The 19418-nt window shown below is 39.9% G+C and overlaps 1 protein-coding gene across 3 annotated transcripts in view; it reads right to left on the bottom strand.

Annotated features, from left to right (window-relative positions):
• The window catches only part of SYNCRIP (synaptotagmin binding cytoplasmic RNA interacting protein), a 25849-nt gene extending 6674 nt beyond the window's left edge, over nucleotides 1-19175 (bottom strand). For 2 of the 3 annotated variants that reach the window (XM_021545857.2, XM_021545866.2), the window contains exons 1-10: nucleotides 18938-19045; nucleotides 17505-17664; nucleotides 16513-16631; nucleotides 16230-16337; nucleotides 14372-14485; nucleotides 14110-14286; nucleotides 8983-9118; nucleotides 8050-8255; nucleotides 3010-3159; nucleotides 1584-1705 (exon numbers count right to left, since the gene is read on the bottom strand). In XM_021545857.2, the coding sequence (XP_021401532.1) occupies nucleotides 1584-1705; nucleotides 3010-3159; nucleotides 8050-8255; nucleotides 8983-9118; nucleotides 14110-14286; nucleotides 14372-14485; nucleotides 16230-16337; nucleotides 16513-16631; nucleotides 17505-17652 (1280 nt within the window). In that variant the 5' untranslated portion in view covers nucleotides 17653-17664; nucleotides 18938-19045. Of the gene's footprint in view, nucleotides 1-1583; nucleotides 1706-3009; nucleotides 3160-8049; nucleotides 8256-8982; nucleotides 9119-14109; nucleotides 14287-14371; nucleotides 14486-16229; nucleotides 16338-16512; nucleotides 16632-17504; nucleotides 17665-18937 lie in introns of all 3 variants that reach the window. The other variant, XM_021545874.3, reaches the window with a different exon arrangement.
• Nucleotides 19176-19418: the final 243 nt, after the last annotated feature.

Here is a 19418-nt window from a genome sequence, read left to right as displayed (position 1 = left end):
CAAAGAATATTAAAAACCCTTACAATTCACTAATGAATGGTATATTCAAAACTAGAAAATGCCCAGAGTTAATAAAACTTGCTGCTTTCCTACTGCCTTAACAGCTCAGAAAATCAAAGGAATACAGAGAATTCCCAAATGAAAGAACTACTGCCCAAGTGGCATTACCATATCTCTGCCTAGAGTGAGAGAGACAGTCCTACTGTACCTACCTCCACAAATGAGATAAGCACATCCTAAACAAAAGCAGAGGGATGCAGATAAAATACAGCACGTTAATATTAGAGGTGGCAGGTGACAGAAGACTTCCAATGTTATAAGTACATGCATGCTACCCTGAAATAGTAAACCGGGTATAAGATAATCTGCAGTCAAGAGTTGGGTGGGGAGCAGGAATCAGACAGTATAATAACCAATTCGAGTTAATTTAAAAAAAATCTTCCTTTTCATCATTGGATACAGGCCATTATTATATTTTGAATACTGAGCTAGCAAACATGTTTGTATACTGCAGTGAGATGTTTTTTTGTGATTACTCAAATTCAATGTGAGAAAGCTTATATCCAATCAGAGACAACACAACTATACCAACAACTGAGAGGGAAACTGCGCCACTTTCAACTGCTTTCTATCTTTTAATTAAATGAACAGGTATTTATGGTGGTATTGCCAAGATGCAGAACACACAGCCAGAAGTACAGCTGTATCAGCAAAAGATTTAAGCAGAACAGAAAAGGCCTGCCTAGCACTGAAGAGAAGCTAAAGAAGAAATTCACTTCTTACAATAACACCAGATGCCCAAGAAAGAACAAAAGGGCTAATAAAGTTAAGAGAACTATAAGCAGGGCAAACTTAACCAACTCCATGTGTACAGTAGGTCACCATGTGGAAATCTCTACTAATCCTGCAACCTCACTATTTCATCTTCTTGGATGCTGCACAACAGCACTTCCAAGTTATTTCTGGAAGTAAGGTGGGGGAGGGAATCTGGTTAAGAAAGCAAGAAGATATCCAGGAAGCAAAACACATGAGAACATTAAGCAGAACACACCAGCAAGAAATTGCCTCTTTTTTTGTTGTTGTTTTTAACCATGTTTAGTTAGCATTTACTAGTAGAAGATCCCTATCAGTATGAGTTCATAAGCTTCATAGGCAGATGTATCTTCTGGAAGTGGCAAGAAAATATCAGGACCCTCCTTTCAGTGGGTACTTTTGTAAAAAGGAGGCGCTGTATCAATTATTACTAAGCTTGCTGATAGGACCACAAAATGCTAAGTTCATCCATGTGACATCACTGCAGAAGTACAGGGAAATTTAGAACAAAAAGCAAGATGTGTATTTCATGACCTTCAGACAAGTTCCTCCAGTGCTCTCACACCTCAATAAGCAGAGCGAGACAGTACCTAAATTATCATTTGGTAGATTTTTTGTGCAAACAAAAATGAATTCAACATTTTTCAGAGAAGCCAGAGAATCTGTATAAACTACAGTATGTCTAACAGAATACTTAGATGTTCTAATTCAACAGAATTATACATATCTTTCAGAAGTAATACAACATAACTACATGCATTTACACTTACATCTGATTTTTAGCCGCTTGTCTCTGAGCTTTCCGTTCTTTCCTTTTTTGATCTGGTGGCTTAGCAAAAACAATTTCAATGTTTTCTCCCTCTAAATCTTTGCCATTCATTTCTTCCATTGCCTGAAGGAATTAACCAGACTTTAAATATACTTCCAAGCATAACTGAAGTTTTAAATTTTGTTCTATCTTTTACAGTATGCATTTCTAAATTTGTTATCCAGAGCTAAAATAACAATATAAAGCTAAAAAAAATTTAGACAATCAGACAGCATAGTATTATGGGTTCCAGTTATGCATTTCCTCTGAACTTGACTCTCAAATACAAGGACTTCATGTATCAGTTTAGAAATCTTCCTCTCAAAACTGAAAACAGGCTTCAATCTTTGCAAACTGTTACAATTAATGAAGTAACAAAACTGTCCTCTGAAAGTGCACATTTTGTAATCCATGAATAAACTCCTAATGTCAGCATACATGCAAACAGCAGAGCTCAGTATATTCCACTACTCCTTTATTTTACTTACAATACATATCACTTTTTCAACCAGAAGCCAAAAATTAACAAGTCATTGTGATTACAAGGGAAAAAATGAACAAAACAACCACAAAAAAACCCCAACTCCTCCCCAAATCCAAACCACCACCTCCCCACAACCCTCTCCTCAAAAAAACACAAAACAAACAGCAAACCATGAGCTCCTCCCCTAGCCTCCCTGCCATGTACAATTCCCATGGGCCACAGTTATTACTGCAAGTTAATTTTGAGCAGAGGAATCCTAAAGATCCTACCACTTTTAGGGATTCTACATAGCTTAGACTCTTTCCCATCATCTTCCTAAGCATCTGCTTTAAGACATATGGATATGTAAGAAAAACTGAATCCCCCTGTATCCTGAATCCACCCACAGAACATAAAAAAATGGATACACTACAGACAGGAGGGGAATTACTTTCCCTTCCTTAACAACACATGATATCAAGACTGGGCTAGCAAAATCCAGGAATGACAATTACTAAATTCTCCAGCACCCTTCATTGGGAAAAAAAAAAAAAAAAAAAAGTGTTTATTCCTGGAAAAATGAATAAAAAACACTACCTAAGTTTTTATCACCTGCCCTAGAGAAGCTGCTTTAGATTTCTATCAATAATTTGGTGAGAAGAGTAATTCAACTTCTGGCACTTGAGTTTCAAATGGTAACAACATTATTATCTTAAAAACTCATCTGCAGAACTACTTAGTGCAGGTGCATTTAAGATCCACTTTTCAAGCTAGAATTGCATCATCCTAGGAGACACCCAGAGAGGACAAAGTTATCAGTGACGGTGTATTACCCTTTCTCCAGACAAAGCTTTTTCTCAAATTAGAAAAAGCATACAGCTCCAAACACTACTTACAACACACAGTTACACTCCTCTTCACTCACCTTTACAGCACCATCCCGTTCATCAAAATGAATGAAAGCATAGTCTTTTAGCTTCTTCACTCGTTCAAGCTTTCCAAATTGACTGAAGGCCTTTTCTAGAATCTCCTCTGTTACAGTATTGGCGAGATTGCGTACAAACAAAACTTTTACCTAAGGGGGATAAAAATAAAAAAGAACTTAGGAGTATGATCTAATTTCAAACACAAAATGAAGCTTCACAAGTTAGTGCGATTGGCAGAACTGAAAAAACATCATTACATTTTCTGTACAGCATTTTATATACATATATATGAATATATACACATAAATAGTCACACAGCATGAGTTAATTCCAAAATTCCCTGACAGAAATATTTAATCTGTTACCAAACATGATTATCTATTAGTATCCTGAAAGTCAATCCAATTTGTGTTAGTGTTTAAAAGGATCCTACCAGCAGTTACCTTCAACCCAGAACACTATTAAACTTGAGAGAAGGTAACCAGAATTGGTTACACACAAAACAATTAACTTATCAAAACATTTAATTGTTTAGACAGGCTTTAGCTCAGTTATTTGCAGCACAGTCATCGCTGTAATATCTAGGTCAGAGGTGACAGGCCTGCAGCTTCCAAGCTGCTTAACTTGGGGTTCCCATGTTATAGCTACACCAAACACCTAATGTCAGGACTGTGCTTGCCTGGGGAGCTCTCAGTGACCTGAAGCCACTACTGAAAGACAGAACTGCAGACAGAGGGGGATACTAAGGCTGACACTGGCCAGTCATCCTTCAACTTTCTGAAGCCAAACTGTGCTGTTCCCTTGAGGAAGAGTCACCCCCCAAATAACTGTGTAAGTTTATTCCCTCCCCCAGCTCACTAAAGCAATATGACTCTTAAGCTACACAGAGATTGCTCTGCATCTTCTAAAATCAGAAAGGCAGGTAATCATCCAACTCTTGACTGCCTGACATGGATTAAATCACCAATATAAATTTCATCAATCACCAACTGCAAAGGATAAAGGAAAATCTAGAGCAGTCTGACAAAAGCTTAAAATAAACCCTTACTTAACATAGCAAACAACATATACTGGAAAGCAGGAATCACCTATTAGTGACCCAACAGTATTGAAAGATTCATCCTTGTGTCCATGCCGAGGCTGCACTCAATGACTCGACATGAGCATGTCTACATGATGCCATCCATGTGTTCTCACAATTTAAAAGACTCTTCAACTTGTTGAGTAGAGTTCCTTCCATGTGCTGGCACCATGCTCTGACAGTTTAATCACCTCCTACTGCCAAGAAATGCTCAGTCTTACCTGCCTACAATGGAGCTGCCAATCAGCTGCAAGACTGCAACTTCTGGTTACATCCTCTCTGCTCTTACTGGTTTCAAATTGGCTGATAACATCAAATGAGCACTGCACATGGCAGCACTAACTCCTGACCCTGAAGGTCAACACAAGTAACACAAAATGTGAAAGGACCAAATGTTTTTGAAGAAGTGCTATGTAACTAAGTTACAAAAAAAACCAGGACAGACTTTCATAAATCTGTCTCACTCACTAGCTGACCTAGGATATGATGCAGAATTTGGAAGAAGGGATACTACAGACCATAAATCTAACCCAGTATATCAACTCTAGACTTTGGCAATCAACTCCTGTTGATTCTCAGATCATAGAAGTCATAGCCAACTCCACAAGGAAAGCTGTTTCCTATTATGCATTAAGCTTCTCCTACATGTCTTAATGGTAAAAGCAACCTTTATTTATTGTAACATATACCCAATAACCATTTTTAGTAAAATATCCTAACTGCTACCTTAACCTTATTCCATGGAAATGAATTACAGAAGTTTCATGATGTAATCAAGGGGTTTGAAAACTGCTAACTTTTAAGCAAACGTTCCATATTCTTGTTCTTTAGAAAAGGATGAAAACTAGAACCTCACAAGGAATCCTAAGTAGCCTAATAAATCCATGATGACTGACATGATTAAAAACTAGATAATCACTATATTCTACAAGATGCGCAAATATAGTGTTTCCTGAAGAAATAAAAAAACAATTAATTTAAATTTTCCCAATGTAGACAAATCCATTGATCTCAAACAGCTGAATTTCTAAACACTTTTGCTCATGTCACTGATTACAAGTGTAACTGAATGAGTCAAAGATGATGTAAAAGCCATTAGGCAGGTTAAAGCATAGGTTGAGAGAAGATGAACCCATTTTTACTTCACTTAAGCCAGCTAAAAAAGGGAGGGAAGGGGAAAAAAAAGAAGTCCTCTTCATTAAAGCTCACACATTATTACCCCAAGAATGCATAGATACTCCTAACAAGCAATATACCCAGCACCAGCATTTTGTTTTAAAGGCAGAACTCTCATTTTAAAATCTGCTTAAGATTAGACTATCCCAAAACTTCTGGTATCTGCTCCTTTTCCTCCTCTTACCTACAGCACAAACACTTCAGGCCACATTCTCCAAGGCTTACTAGCCCTGTCTCTTGTCCTGTAATCTGTCAGCCACAAGCATAAGACTTTATTTAGCTGATTAACCTGCCACTCCAGAACGTCCTCTGCAGCCTCAGCCATCCTACAGAAATCAAGTAAAACATTAATAAATTTAGCTAGACTACAGGTGTAAGAGGCAACAAAATGATTCTTAGGAGAAAATAAACTATCAACACAGCTGCTTGTGAAGTTGGAAAAAACTTCACTTTGGACCAGAAGTCAATACTTTAACCAAGTATACTCTGATCTGTTAGCACAAGCATTTATCTCCTGTAGCACATCCATCTAGCTTGAGAATCTAGCTTCATCGCTCATCATGCTCAAGCTAATATGTATTTAAGATAACAGTCCTTTTAAACTATAAGTATTTACCCATACAGTACTTTCCACAACATTTTATCAGAAGGACAAAGGAAAAAAAACTCGAGTAGACATTTCAGAAATTTATATTAGTAAGTGTCCATATATTGATGAAATGACATGCCACTTCTGAAGAATTTACAACACTGTTCACCTTCTGGCTACACATATGTGAATTTGTCTTCCTTACAGCTTGCTCTTATGGACTTGCTCTTCTAGCAGTCGTGACAAGAAAACTGGTGACCAAATGATTATTCTGATAAAAACAACCTACTTCTCCTAGTCACAGTCTCCTCCAGAGTCTTCTACCATAGCAATGTTCAAGATGACATGGGTCAATAGATTTCCCTTTGCTCTGGCCTGACAGTAGTCAGAAGCACTGACTGCAGCCAACCTGCAGCTCACATCCAGGAGATTACTGATGGCAGCAGAAGCTCTGCTGCTCTTTCTCTTAGAAGAAAGATACCAAGAAGAGAAAATAAACCTTACACTTAGAGAAGGGCCAGATACAGTCAGCCTCTGCACAGGTACTGATGGTGGCCAAGAAAGACTGGTGTAGAGACTTTCCTTGTTGCAAGAATAAACTAAAGGACGCAGCCAGTGAGGAAGGTCAGACGCCAATTATCATCTCAGTTTCTGTCTTCAGACACAACCCAGATGTTCTCTATTTTTTCAGTATTATTCATAGAGCCTCACTTTTCCATACATCTTCAACCCAAGCTCCATGTCCTATCTTTGGCATGTGGCACCAGACGTATTCAAGTTGATTTTTCTCCATGTTTTCTACATTTCTTTCCTTCATTTCCATGTTTCTTCTCTTTCTATGTCCCATTTCAAATACAAAACAATAGAAGGTATTAACACATTCAAAAAACTGTACAGTAAATAGGGCAAACCACAATCAAGCTTTAATTTCTTTAGCCTTTCACTCTGCACATCTGCAAACTTACTTAGGAGAGATGCTTGATTATGTCCCCTATAATTTCCTTTCCATCTATTTTGTTACATCAGCAGAAATTGTTGCATATTTATTTTAACTGTTTGGTGAATTAGGTCTCTTCTCTTTTGAGCCCAGAAACTAAACACACAGGCTGCGGTATTTAGGAAGTGCCATTTTCCACAACTTTGACCTGCAAGACTATTTCCCTGCTGCGGACAGTCTATCATGCTGGGCAAGAAAAATAAAGTCTGCAGACAAGATAGTCCAAAAGCTTCTGTAATACCTGTATTACAAAAGCAGTTTTTTCCCTAAAATGAGCCCCCACCCCAACCCTTTTCCCTTATGGCTCACCAAAGAGGAGATCCCAGCCAAGCTATCTTACTAGGTCCATCAAAGTAGGACTCCAGCAAGTGACGTGTCTCAGATGAGAGTAAAAGCACAGACAAAAAGCAAGCAAAGAGAAAGAGATAAGGATATGGGCTAGCTAAGAGTTTCCATTAAACAACTCAGCTACACAACACAACTGAAAGAGACAGGGTCGGGCAGTATCTGATGGGGGGGAAAAAAAAAATCAGGTAGTTTGTTTCTGGCAAAATACCAGGCACATATATAAAACAACTGCTACAACATACTTCAAAATGTTAACAGTCCAGACTTCAGCTTCGCCTCAATACTCGAAATCCGAAATAGTGCCAGTCTAGGTATAAAAAGAATTAACTCTCCCAAATTAAAAATAACTACCGGGTTCCAAATACAAGCTAATTGCCAAACTTATCAGAAGTAACTGCTAATGGCAACTTTGAAATACATTTGTGCACATTTGAACACTGACATGTTCTTTCTAATGCTGAAGTGATAGTTAGAGGTTCAAAAATAATTAAGGGTGTTCTGTGAGGGTATCTCTGTTTCTGTCCTTCCAAACACTAGGGTACAAAACCATTTTAACTCTAGGAGTCACCATCATCACTTCCAGGTAAAAAATTAACTACAACATCCTATGCGTCATATGGCAAGAATTAAATTCACTATTCAGCCTTGGGAACACAAAATAATATAAGGTCACAGAGTTTTTAAATCCACATAATTTCTGAGGTATATTAATTTCTTATCATCACACTTACAACATCCCTGTCAAGATGGCTGAAAAGATGTTATTTACTTTTAGGTTAATGCCAGAAAATACCTAATTTGGAACAGAGCACTTTAAATGTACTATGGTCCCCTTACAGCTCTATTACCTTTGCCATGACTTCAGGATCTGGGTCTTCTATAGGGTCAGCCCATTCCACTGTAACAACATTTCCCCAGACTTTCACTTTGCCACTCATTAGCCTACGCCTGGCCTGAGCAGCAGTTTTGTGATCTTCATATTCAAGGAAGCAGAAACCCCGATTCTTCTTCTTGTCATCAGGCTGATGATACAATATGACATCTGTGAGACCCTCTGAAATGAAATAAAATATTTATTTGTTATGCTTTCAATTCACTGATTTGCATTATAAAGTGCAGGTTGTCTTTGTAGCTATGGAAGAATATTCTTTCTCTTAATTGAATGAAGGAGAGTTAGGGGTGGCCAAAAGTTTTGCTTTGTCAATTCACCTATTAAATCCCTAAGTTACAACACTTACCAGTGTGTTTTTTTTTCCATAATGTCTAAACAACAAGAGATAAAAGTTGCATGACTTCAGTATCTAAAAAGTTAATTGCTCCAAAGAACCTGAAGTCTATCATTCAGTAACAGAAAAACAGTACTTCAGCAAGTTCAAATGTTCAGAAAGAAATTCTTAAAATTTAAGAATTATAAACCACAGAACCAGTTACATTCTTCTGCCTTGAGTTTTCAAGTTTTGCCCTGAGAAGTTTTCGAACATCCATTAGTATTGAAATTATTAAACTTTTAATTCAAATTTCTTTGAACAGATTTTTTAAACATTAGACACTTCTTACAAATAGAACTTTGAACCACCCATCTAGTACAATTACAAATATCTCAGGCCTCAGCAAAACTACAGGTTTTAAAAAACCCCAACAAACCCCAACACATAATGCTGAGATAAATGCTGAGTGATCTCTGTTTGTTTTCATCATCACTCAACTATAAGCTAAAAGACAGCTCATCACTGATCACATTTGACACTTTCCACCTCTATAAAACATTGTCACTGTCTCACCTGTTACTTTGCTGAATTCTTCAACAATTTGCTCCTTGGTTTTACTCTTAGGAATAGAGCCAACAAAAAGCCTATTATTGGCAACAGAGATGCATACACCAATGTGTTTTCCAGACCGAATTTCATGGTTGTTGTACTGCAACAAAAATATTATTGGATAATCATCAGTTACAAATAATTTTCATGCCCCTGCAACAGCAGCATACCAAATATTTAACTTTGAAAAACCCAGAATTGAGCAATATATTAAATTTTTGCAGCTTAACACATTTTTACTATGCATATTCAACTACTCTGAAGTATACCCATGTTTTCTAAAGTATCTCCACAATTTCAGCGAACAATTATTGTTCCTTCCTTGTTCAAGTCTCTCAACACTTTTTTCTTTAGCAACTTTTTCATAAGAACCATGCAAGTCATCAAGGTCAAGGCTTCTCCCTCCACAATCATGCATTAAAAAAATGCAAGTTCCTCTATAGGCTGTAGCTATAAATTCTTGATTTGTGTGTAATACAAGACATGAGTTACAATTAAAGTCAAATTCCCTCCCCTAATTCTGATGTTCCACAGATTAAAAAAAATTTCATGATCAGGTCTTCTCCACAAAATGTTCAAGTGCAACTGGCAAATACTTTCCAAAGCAGAAACATTATACACGGAAAAATAGTCAACAGCAAGAATAAGTTTCTAATCTTGAAATCCTAAGACTTGTGTTAAAATGCTTCTCCCATAGCATCTGGAAGATACCCTGAACAGATCAGCAGTTTAAGCAGGAAAAAAAAAAAAAGTATTACTGTAGGCATCTGTTAAGAAAATATCAAAAAATGCCTTTCAGACATGCAGACAAAGACATGCACCATCCAAATATAAGCAGCAGGGAGGACAACTGCTGGTACATCAACCCACTTCTAACTGCAAGCCCTGCAACAGACAGTTCTTTAGCTAAGAAAATGAATTTTGTGGTCAACATCTTATTGCCAAGTAGTAGAACAGATTTTTAATATTTAATCTAGTTACTTATTCTATGATTTATTTTGTACTTGATGGTAAATCTTACTACCTAAGCTAGTTATCCTCCACCCCATCATGTTTTTTATGCAATAAAATCTGGTGTAAGATGCTTATTTATATTTATCTTGGACAAACAAAAACTCCACTACTGAAAATTTTCTAAACTAGGTAACTGCACCAGAAGTGAGGAAAAAGGAGAACTGTCCATGTGAAAAGGATGTGGAATGATGTCTTCACAATGGAATTATGTCTCAAAACATAGCAGGAGACAACAAAGGACTTATATCTCCATATCTGCTGCCCATGTGGCAGAGGAATAGTTGATTTTTAAGTAGGAAACTGAAATAGGAGCAGCGCTAGCTGCATAGGAAGACTGCATATATATATTATCATCACTAATAAACACACACATTAATGAAGAGACAGATTATAGTAGCTAAAAAAAGGAGTCTTCTAAAAAAACACCTTTAAAGAAGTGTATTGGTCTATGGAAGTGATCCTTCACTAACTGAACTGTACACTAGGAAACATTTCCTTGCATTAGGAAACTTTTTTTACTGAGAGGGTGCTCAAACACTGGAGCTTCCTAGAGAGGTGGTCAATGCCCCAAATCTGTCCTGGTCTAAGAGAGGCATCTGGACAATGCCCTTGATGATGAAGATGACAGCAACAATTTTGGTCAGCCATGAAATGGACAGGCAGATGGACTAGATGACCGGTGCAGGTCCCTCTCAAATTAAATACTCTCTTCTATATGGATAATAGAAAGTATTATCCAACTATTCCTGCTAAAGTCTAACACCAAAGTTTGGCTAAAAATCTAATGTAAGAGTCTCTCATACAACTCAGTGTGCTGTATGAGAGTTAATATTTTCTACCATTTTGCAGTTCCACTGATAGTTTCTAGTAGATTTTTTATCCTCCAATGTACTAACCACTATTTTTCACTGCATGTGAAAAATATACAGAGAAAACAGTTTTCAGTTAGGTGTTCTTGACCATCAAATTGGTAATTTTTAGGTAAATACTTTGCACACCACCTGCAAACTCAGATTAGCCATAAAAAGGCTCAGATCATGATCTGGGTAAAGTGCCAAAACAGTCAGGCTACCAAAGTAGCTATGTCAGCATACTGCTTCCCCCCTCCTGTCACCATGGAATCTGTCTCTGAAGTCAGTAGCAGAGATTGCCACCCTCTAGACAATGTAATAGTTTTGGTTTTTTCTCACTGACTTATATAAGAACTTACTCACTAACAAGTCAAAATATGCAGGTCTGTCCTGTCACTTTACTAAACTTAAATTTTCACAAATTTTAGTTTACTAGAAGCAAATGGCAAGCTGTACCTCCATGATAGTTGGCAAACTGCTTAACTCACCTGTACTTCTGATCAAGCTTACACCTGTTCTAGACAAAAATATACTGAATGCTTCAATAGTTTTCAGTATGTTTTCCTACAAGCTTCACCTCAAAAGTTTTTATTCTGTACATATCTACAGTGACCTTATTCACAAAGAAATCTTTTGAAAAACTTAACTCTAGCAACTTCTTATGAAATAGGAAGGAGGACTGAACATGACTGCAAAAAAAGTACACAACTGGAATTGTAATTCTTGAAGAGTACAAAGTAAACAGTTTAACAGGGGAAAAAGTGACTGAAAGAAACATAATCATACTCTGACAGTGAATGACTGTGTGAACATCTGAGATGCCACTTCTACTTAACTAGCAAAGAGTTAACCACACTAAATTAATACTAGTCACAAAAATCTGAGAGAATTCCCTAAATTGTGTTTAAAATAGTTCTGGCTGCGCTTAAAACAAAAATGGAGTGATACTATGGCCTGATACTGAGACGAACTACAGATATGAAGAGTAATTAATTATAAATGGCTTAAAAATGCATATGCATAAACAAAATCAAGATTTCAACCTTTTAAACTGCAAGACTTCCTGCTAACAAATAAAGTAAGTCAACATTAAGTGTATCCAGAAATTTTAATTCAGCTTTACATTAAGTTGACCTACAGACTGTGGAAGATATATACAGCAGCCACACAAACACGATCTGTATGCAAAATATGTTACACAAATTCCAGGAGCCTGAAAACAGGTTAGTTAATTCTCTACTGTAGTTTGGTACTGACAAAACCACAGCTGTCTCTTATTATTCAAAAACCTATAGGCAATACAGAGACTTTTAATCTAATGTTTTCTATATTGTCCTGGAAAAAAAAAAGCCTCTTGGAAAAAGATCCATTATCCCAAGGAGTCCAGAAAGCCGGGAAGTTGTATACACCTGAGATTACAGGCAGTATCAAAAAGAACACCATCTGTTAAAATAAAAGATTATAAAAATGGCTAGGACCAAGTGTTCAGTGTTTCGAAAAGGTCTTTCAGCAGTATCTACCATGCATGTGTAACTAATACAAGTTATAGACCTACAATTTTCAACTGAACTCAACAGCCACAATTTGCTAATACTCCTGCAAACCAGACAGATAACTTGGGAATAACTTCTAGATAACTTAGGACACTTGTATACCAAACTACTCAGTCAACTATGGTTGAAATCACTCCAAAAAAACCTGACACATATCACAGAATCCAATTTAAGACTAACACTACTTTTTAAGAGTTTAGCATGAAAGTAGAAAGACTACTCCATCAACTGCAAGACTTCTCAGCTATTACCCTCAGCGGCTATTTGACTCACAAGCAGAACACAGTGTGCTTTTCTCCTGCATATCAAAGATCAGACATAAAGGAACATCAAGTAGCTCCTTTCCTTGTGTCATTTAGTGGAAGACCGAGGCTAGGATCTGATGTTACTTTTCTGGAAACATGACTTGAATGACTTTCCAGAGCATGTTGCCTTTAAGCAAAATCCAGCTAAATGAAGAACAATTGTTGGGTTTGTTTTTTTTTTTTTTTTTTAATTTACTAGGTGCCTCTGAGAACTTATGTGATTTGATTCACTGTTCTGGTAAGTTTTAAGAGTTAACTCTTAAGAGCTCACACACACTTTCAACAGCTAGGTTGACAATGAAAGTACAAAGAGAACACACAGTTATCCCAGTATATCTAACTGCACACTGGAACAACCAACTGCTCTTATTTAAAAAGCTAATCCGCATATACCACATCGGTTTTGTACTTCCGCTTTTGCAGGTATTTGTGTGCTTTCTCAAAACAAATTCTCATTTTCAGTTTGATTTCTCCCCACCAATTGACTTACTTGTCAATAGGGTACCTTAGTTTAAGCTACACCTCATTACAAACCAAGGTTTTTAGTTAACCCTACTACAGCAAGACAGTATCAGTACACTTCAGAACATGTATGGTTAGCACTCTCAAGTCATACCACACACTAATCTTGGCTGTATCAGTGTAGCTGTAACCAGCTCAAAAAATTCAAATTTAACTTAGCTAGGAAAATAAAGGCCCTGTGCAAGGATCAGGGTAGTGTTTCTCCCCACCCTCTTCTTTAGTTATGGGCATTTCATGCATAAACCTGAGAAGCTTATTAGAAGTATACCACATCAAACTATTTCATGCCTCTGTGTAAAACAGAGGGAATGTTCCTTAGATTGGCAGGATTTATTATGTTTTCCTGTCAGCTGCAACAAACAGAACAGACCTTCAAGGCTCAAGAGACATTTTTCCCCCATCTGAAGTATCTTATAAAATTCTGTGACTTTGAAGTATTCTTCCAGCCTGGGCCCCCTGCTGGTGCAGAAACACACCAGGACTCAGAGTCACCCTGACCAGCATTGCCCTTGTACCACAGCAACTCCACCACCACTGCTCTCCAGAACTCATACAGATGCAGACACCTCAGAAGTCACTACTGCTAATACAACTTTGGTTAATAATAAAGGCTCATCTAACTGGACTAAACAGCAGGCTGTCAGCTTTTTTTTTCTCCTGTTGCTAATGCAGTCAGAAAATCTTCATGTGCAATGAGGAAATAAATTTAACACCTAGTGGAAATTTATGAAGTAATCTAACAGTAACAGTTTCACTTTAAGCATTTATGCACTAGGACCAAGAGGACAACTGCTTCTGAGCCAGAGTGCACTTCATCAAAAAAGAAAAAAATCCAAGAAAACTTACCAGTTTAACAGCTTCCTGAGCTGCTTCTTTAGTACAAAAAGTGACAAAAGCATATCCTCTGTTTAGACCAGTTAGTGGATCCATCATTAAGCGGAGATCCCATATAGGTCCGGCTTTCTCAAATAATGGAACAAGTTCATCTTCAAACAAGTCTCTTGGAATCTTGCCCACGAATATCTGCAACAGACATACAAAGCACTGTTTATAAAAAGTATTTCCAATGAGCAAGTCTACATCTACATAAACATCTTCTCCTTCTTACCTCTGTACCAACAGAAGGTTGCTGTCCTGAATATACAGACTCTGGAGGAGGTCCACCATATTTCCTCTGTCCAGTAGTCACATCAAGAGTGTAGCCAGTTCTCTCCAACAGTGCCTTCAAGTAAGAAACTTAAAATTTTAAAATCACATACAAACTGAGCAAGTTTAGCTGCACTTCATTCACAGACAGACATGCTTCTAATTCCTTTTAAACTGTACTGCTTTGAAGCTCCCATAAACAAACCTATTGCTAGTACTTCAACAAGAAACTTGCAAAACAATTAACAGAACTGTAAGAACTATTACTGCTAGAAAATTAAGAGATTCACATCCAGTTTTCCCAATTCCTTCATTTTCATTTAAAAAAAAAAAAAGTCAAGTAATATAATAGTAACAGAGCTTCCCTTTAATTAGGAAGATCTTAGTCTGAGCCACTTCTTGTTTTGGCATGCCCAATCCTGCAGACGTTTATGCAGAAGAGTTCCCTGCACTTAATGAGATTACTCATAAGTGTGAAGTTAAAGAACACATGTTTAAGTGCTTACACCCTGGAACACTGTACAGACTGTTTCAGGTACCCAGCTACCAAAGTGATAGTACTACTTCTTTTCTCTTATCATCCCCCCTTCAAATTCCTTGTAGGCATATACAGGATCCCAGGACAACTAACCCTCATTAGAACCACTGCATGTAGTTACAGACAGAGTTAGATATAGTTACATGCATAATACCAACTTAAAACGTTAGCTGACATTCAGCATGCAAACACATGAGAAACTCCTCTGAAATTAAGTCTTTCATAATAATTTTGTACAAAGACAAATCAACTCTATGCACAAAGAAACTGCATATTAAACAAGCCAAATTATAGTCAAGAGATAGCAATTTTACAACTAAAAAATTGCAGTTATTTTAAATGCTAAAGCCATCAGCAGTAAAAGCCATGCTACTTGAAGTTATTGACCAAGTCCTCGTAATACTGTTGTTTTATATGGCGGTGACAAAAACTGTACCATTTTTTAAAAAAAATGTATAATTAATGGCATTTCAGCCTCAAACTAAAGAGAAAAGAGATTTTTCTAATTTTACAGGGTACATAAGTTATTTGTAATGATAACTTTATACTATTTACATGAAGCATCAAAGAAGAAAGATTCTCTGGAGGGTCTTTACGACATCACCTAAACATGCTTAGATGGTTTTCCTTTCCTTAAGCTTTGGTAAAGTTGCTATTCATAGAATTTTAAAACAAATCATCATATGCCTAACTCTCTGAGAAAGGAGTCTTCTGCTAGCAGCAGACACGGTCAAAAAATAATTTACCCATAAAGACAGTTTGGGGTACAGTTTATGAGCAGAGTGATTATGTCATAAGAAGCGGGCTAAATCCTAAATCCATTACAATCTGTTTTTTCAGACACATGGTATCCCTATTGTGGAGTTGCTCTAAATCTGAACTAAGGGGGTGGAGTGGAAACAGCAACAAAAAAACGAAACACAAAAACCAATCAGCAGTAGCTGAACTTATGCATTTTGAACTTGAGTAACTATGCTGACAAGCATACACAAACTTTTTACTGTGAAATAGAGTAACTGTCTCAATAAGACATAGAACAAACTGTGAAACCTTTTTAACTTTTATATGTTTGGTTCCAGCAGTATATTAACCTTCTACTTCAAAAGAAAAATGGGCGGGACAAAATTTCAAGTGACAGCTTTCAACAATGACAAACATAACAAGTAATCTGTAATAATATTTTTAAGAAAAGCCAGTTCCAAAACAACCAACATAACTATCACAACAACTTGGAAAAACAAACAACAGGTAGACCTCATAACTTTAATTTTTACTGACATACCTTAATTTTTGCCTCATCTGGTCCTTTGCTAGAATCTGCCACCTTGGTCCCCTGTTTTTCCCTCTGCCTGTATGTCTTCATGACTCCACATAAAAAGGCACTTTTGTTCTGCAAAAAATACAATCTTCAGTTCTGAAAACATGACAAGCAGGAATCTCATTTCACCTTGAACTAATACAGTGTTCATTTCACATATCACACATGGATCACTGAAGAGACTCAGACTTCTTCCCAGACAACAGTTTACCCATCAACAATTATACTGTAAAGTGCCAAACGTTACCTGAACATGTGAGAGATCACTGTCTTTAAACTGCTGAAGCACTGCCAGTGCACCTTCTTCATTGAATTCCTTTAAAGCTTCAATAGCTCTTTCATCTAGATCACTATGTGCAACTAGCCCTAGAGAAAAGAAAAAAATTACTAATTACATTTGGTCAGTAATCTTTGTAAAACCTAATGTAGAATCCTTAACACATTTCAGTGACCTCTAAATCAATTACTGATTAAATAAGTTATTATGCATAAAAAACCATTTAGTTCCTTTGAAGTTAAATATTTAAGGACACATAATCCTTTAATTAAAACCAAAAAGAGGTAAGACTCAGAGTAAAAGTTACTACATTTATGTATTCATTTGACTTCTGTGAAACCCAGATGTTACAAGGGGCAAGTTTAATTTCAATATCCTGAAGCTGAATTCAGAGGAGTCTGTCAAAACCTACCAAAGCTGTCTTAGCTTGCCTAGCAATGGTACCTTGGTACGTTTTTAGAAGACTATAAATACAAATAAACTGCAGCACTAAAAATGGCCATCACAGTCCAAAAATCAAGCTTAAAAAACGCTGGCAATTACCACATCTGAAAAAACCAACACCATAACTTCTGCATCCATGAGCCCAAGCACCATGTCAGGAAGTATCACTTACACAAGAAGATGCATACCAAGGCTTTGGTTTCTTACAGTTACCTACAATTACCGCAAAAAATGCACAAAGACCACATAATCGGCTCCTCCTAAAAATCATCTGTTGCCTGTTACAGCTGTTGCTCTGGTCCTCTGCATACTTCTTCCCACCCCTCAGCCCAAGTAGGCTGGGACCTACCTCTGAAAGATACTACAAGGAATTGAACTACCGAGACTAAAGCATCCAGATTTTGGTAAAACTGCAGTTCCCATACTTTTGGAAACCACAAAAAGTTGCTATTTTAGCCCAAAGACAGCAGAATCCAATAAAATATTGTACGTGTGGTTTTGCAAGTCTTAGATCTTACCTGCAACGTAAATTTCATCTAGTTTTTCAGCAACTTTCTGTGGTAAACCAGCATCAAGCAATGTCTGGAAATGCTCAGAATGGGTAACTGCAGCAGAAGTATCCATGGGCTCTTCAGTACCATTCCCATTAACATGTTCAGTAGCCATGTTTCCAGATATCTGTTCAAATGCAATAAGCATCAAAATTAAGCTAGATATATCTTCAGGTAGAACAATTCAAGTGACAATACATGCAACAGACTACCCTATTCTTTGAAAGTCGTGGGGAAAAAAAATATAAAAAATAGCAGATCACCGCCTTGACACTTTTTTTTTGGCTTTGCAAAGCGCAGGAAATTCCTCACAAGAAGCACTAACACAAAGGAAAGCCCTAACACCACTGCCTAGGGGGGGTGGGGTAGCTTTCACTGCAGGTTTTACACAACCCAGACAGACACTGACTCACCTCCCCTCTCTCTAACACACTCCCTAAGACACTGAACAAGTTAGAAACGGAGCAAAAAGGCAAGAGCGGGGGTGGCAGGACAAGCAAACCTGCCACATGCACCGCGATACCGTCACTGACACTCGCTGCCGCCTCCACTGTCCGCTGTAAACTCGCTGCCCCTCGGCGCACGCCGCCTCTCCAGGCCCCGGGCGCGGCCGGGATCCCTTCCCGCCTCCACTTCGGTGCCGGCCGGGCAAGCGAGAGGAACAAAGCGCTCTTCCCAGCCCGCACCCACCCACGGCGGCGGCGGCCATGAGCCCGATGGAAACACGTGCTCCGCGCGTTCAGATGTCCTACAACTTCCTCCAGTGACCGACTTCCCCCCCTCCCCGCAGCACTCCCGCGGGAGGAGCGGCTCCCCCCCGCCCGGAGCCCCGGCCATTCCCCACCTCTCACCCTATTCCCCCCGGAGAGCGGGTTGCAACACCCCGGGCCCGATTTCACCACCCGGCCGGGAGCTCGCGGAGCCTCCCGGCCCCGCCGCCGCCTCCCGGCCACACTGCCGTCCGGAACAATGCAAGGCCCCGTTTCCCAGCCAGGAAACACCGCTGCCCATCGCCCACCGGCTCCCGACGTGACCGGGGCCACGCCAAACCCGGGCGGCCCCGCTCCCCGCGCACACGCCGGGCACCGAGGCCGCCGCTCGCCCCGCGCCCCTCACGGGCAATGAATGGAGCGGCGGGGCCGGCGGGACAATAAAGCGGGAGCCACGCGCCCCGCGCCGGCCCGGCTCGGGTGTGCCCCGGCCGCCGGGGCCGCGCACCGGCCCGGCCGCCCCGCGCCCGCCCGACAGCGGCGGCCGCGAAAGCAGCGCCGGCAGCTCCTCCACCCACCGCGCGGCGCCCCGGCCCCACGGCGCTGCAGGGCCCCAGCGTGCGCCTCCCGCCCTCCGCCCGCTCTGCCACCCGGCCCGCTCCCGCCCCGGCAGCGCCCGGCCGCCCTGACCTGTGTGTGTCTGCGGGGGGAGAACCGCCGTGTGCCAAGGGTCTCTCGGGGCGCGGGTCGCGGCTCGGCGTGCTGAGGCGCTGCCCCCGTTCCGCGCTCCCGCGGCGGTGTGTCCGGGCAGTGCTGCTGCTGGAGCTGGCGTAAAATGGCGGCCGCTCGAGCGCTCACGCCGCTGCTGCTGCTGCTGCTGGCACCAGCCCCGGCCCCTTCCACTCCGCGCGGGGGGGGCGGGCGGAGGGCGGGCGGGAGCGGAGCGGGGGGAGAGGGAAGAGAAGAGGAGGAGGAGGAGGAGGAGGAGGCGCCGCCGCGCGCGCTGGCGCAGCCCCAGAACCCGGGGTCTCCCAGGCAGCTCCGCAAGGGTTATACCGCCGAGCCCCGCCCGCGCGCGCGCCCGCCCTCCCTGTGTTCGCCCCACGCGCGCGCTCTCCGCCTTCCATGCGGAGCGGCGCGCGCCGCTCCCGGCCTGCGTTCCTCCCGCCTT

This window comes from Lonchura striata, chromosome 3, assembly GCF_046129695.1.
Source record: "Lonchura striata isolate bLonStr1 chromosome 3, bLonStr1.mat, whole genome shotgun sequence".
NCBI classification, from domain to species: Eukaryota; Metazoa; Chordata; class Aves; order Passeriformes; family Estrildidae; genus Lonchura; species Lonchura striata.
Note: the sequence above shows the minus strand (reverse complement) of the source record. Positions and strands in the feature narration are given on the sequence as shown.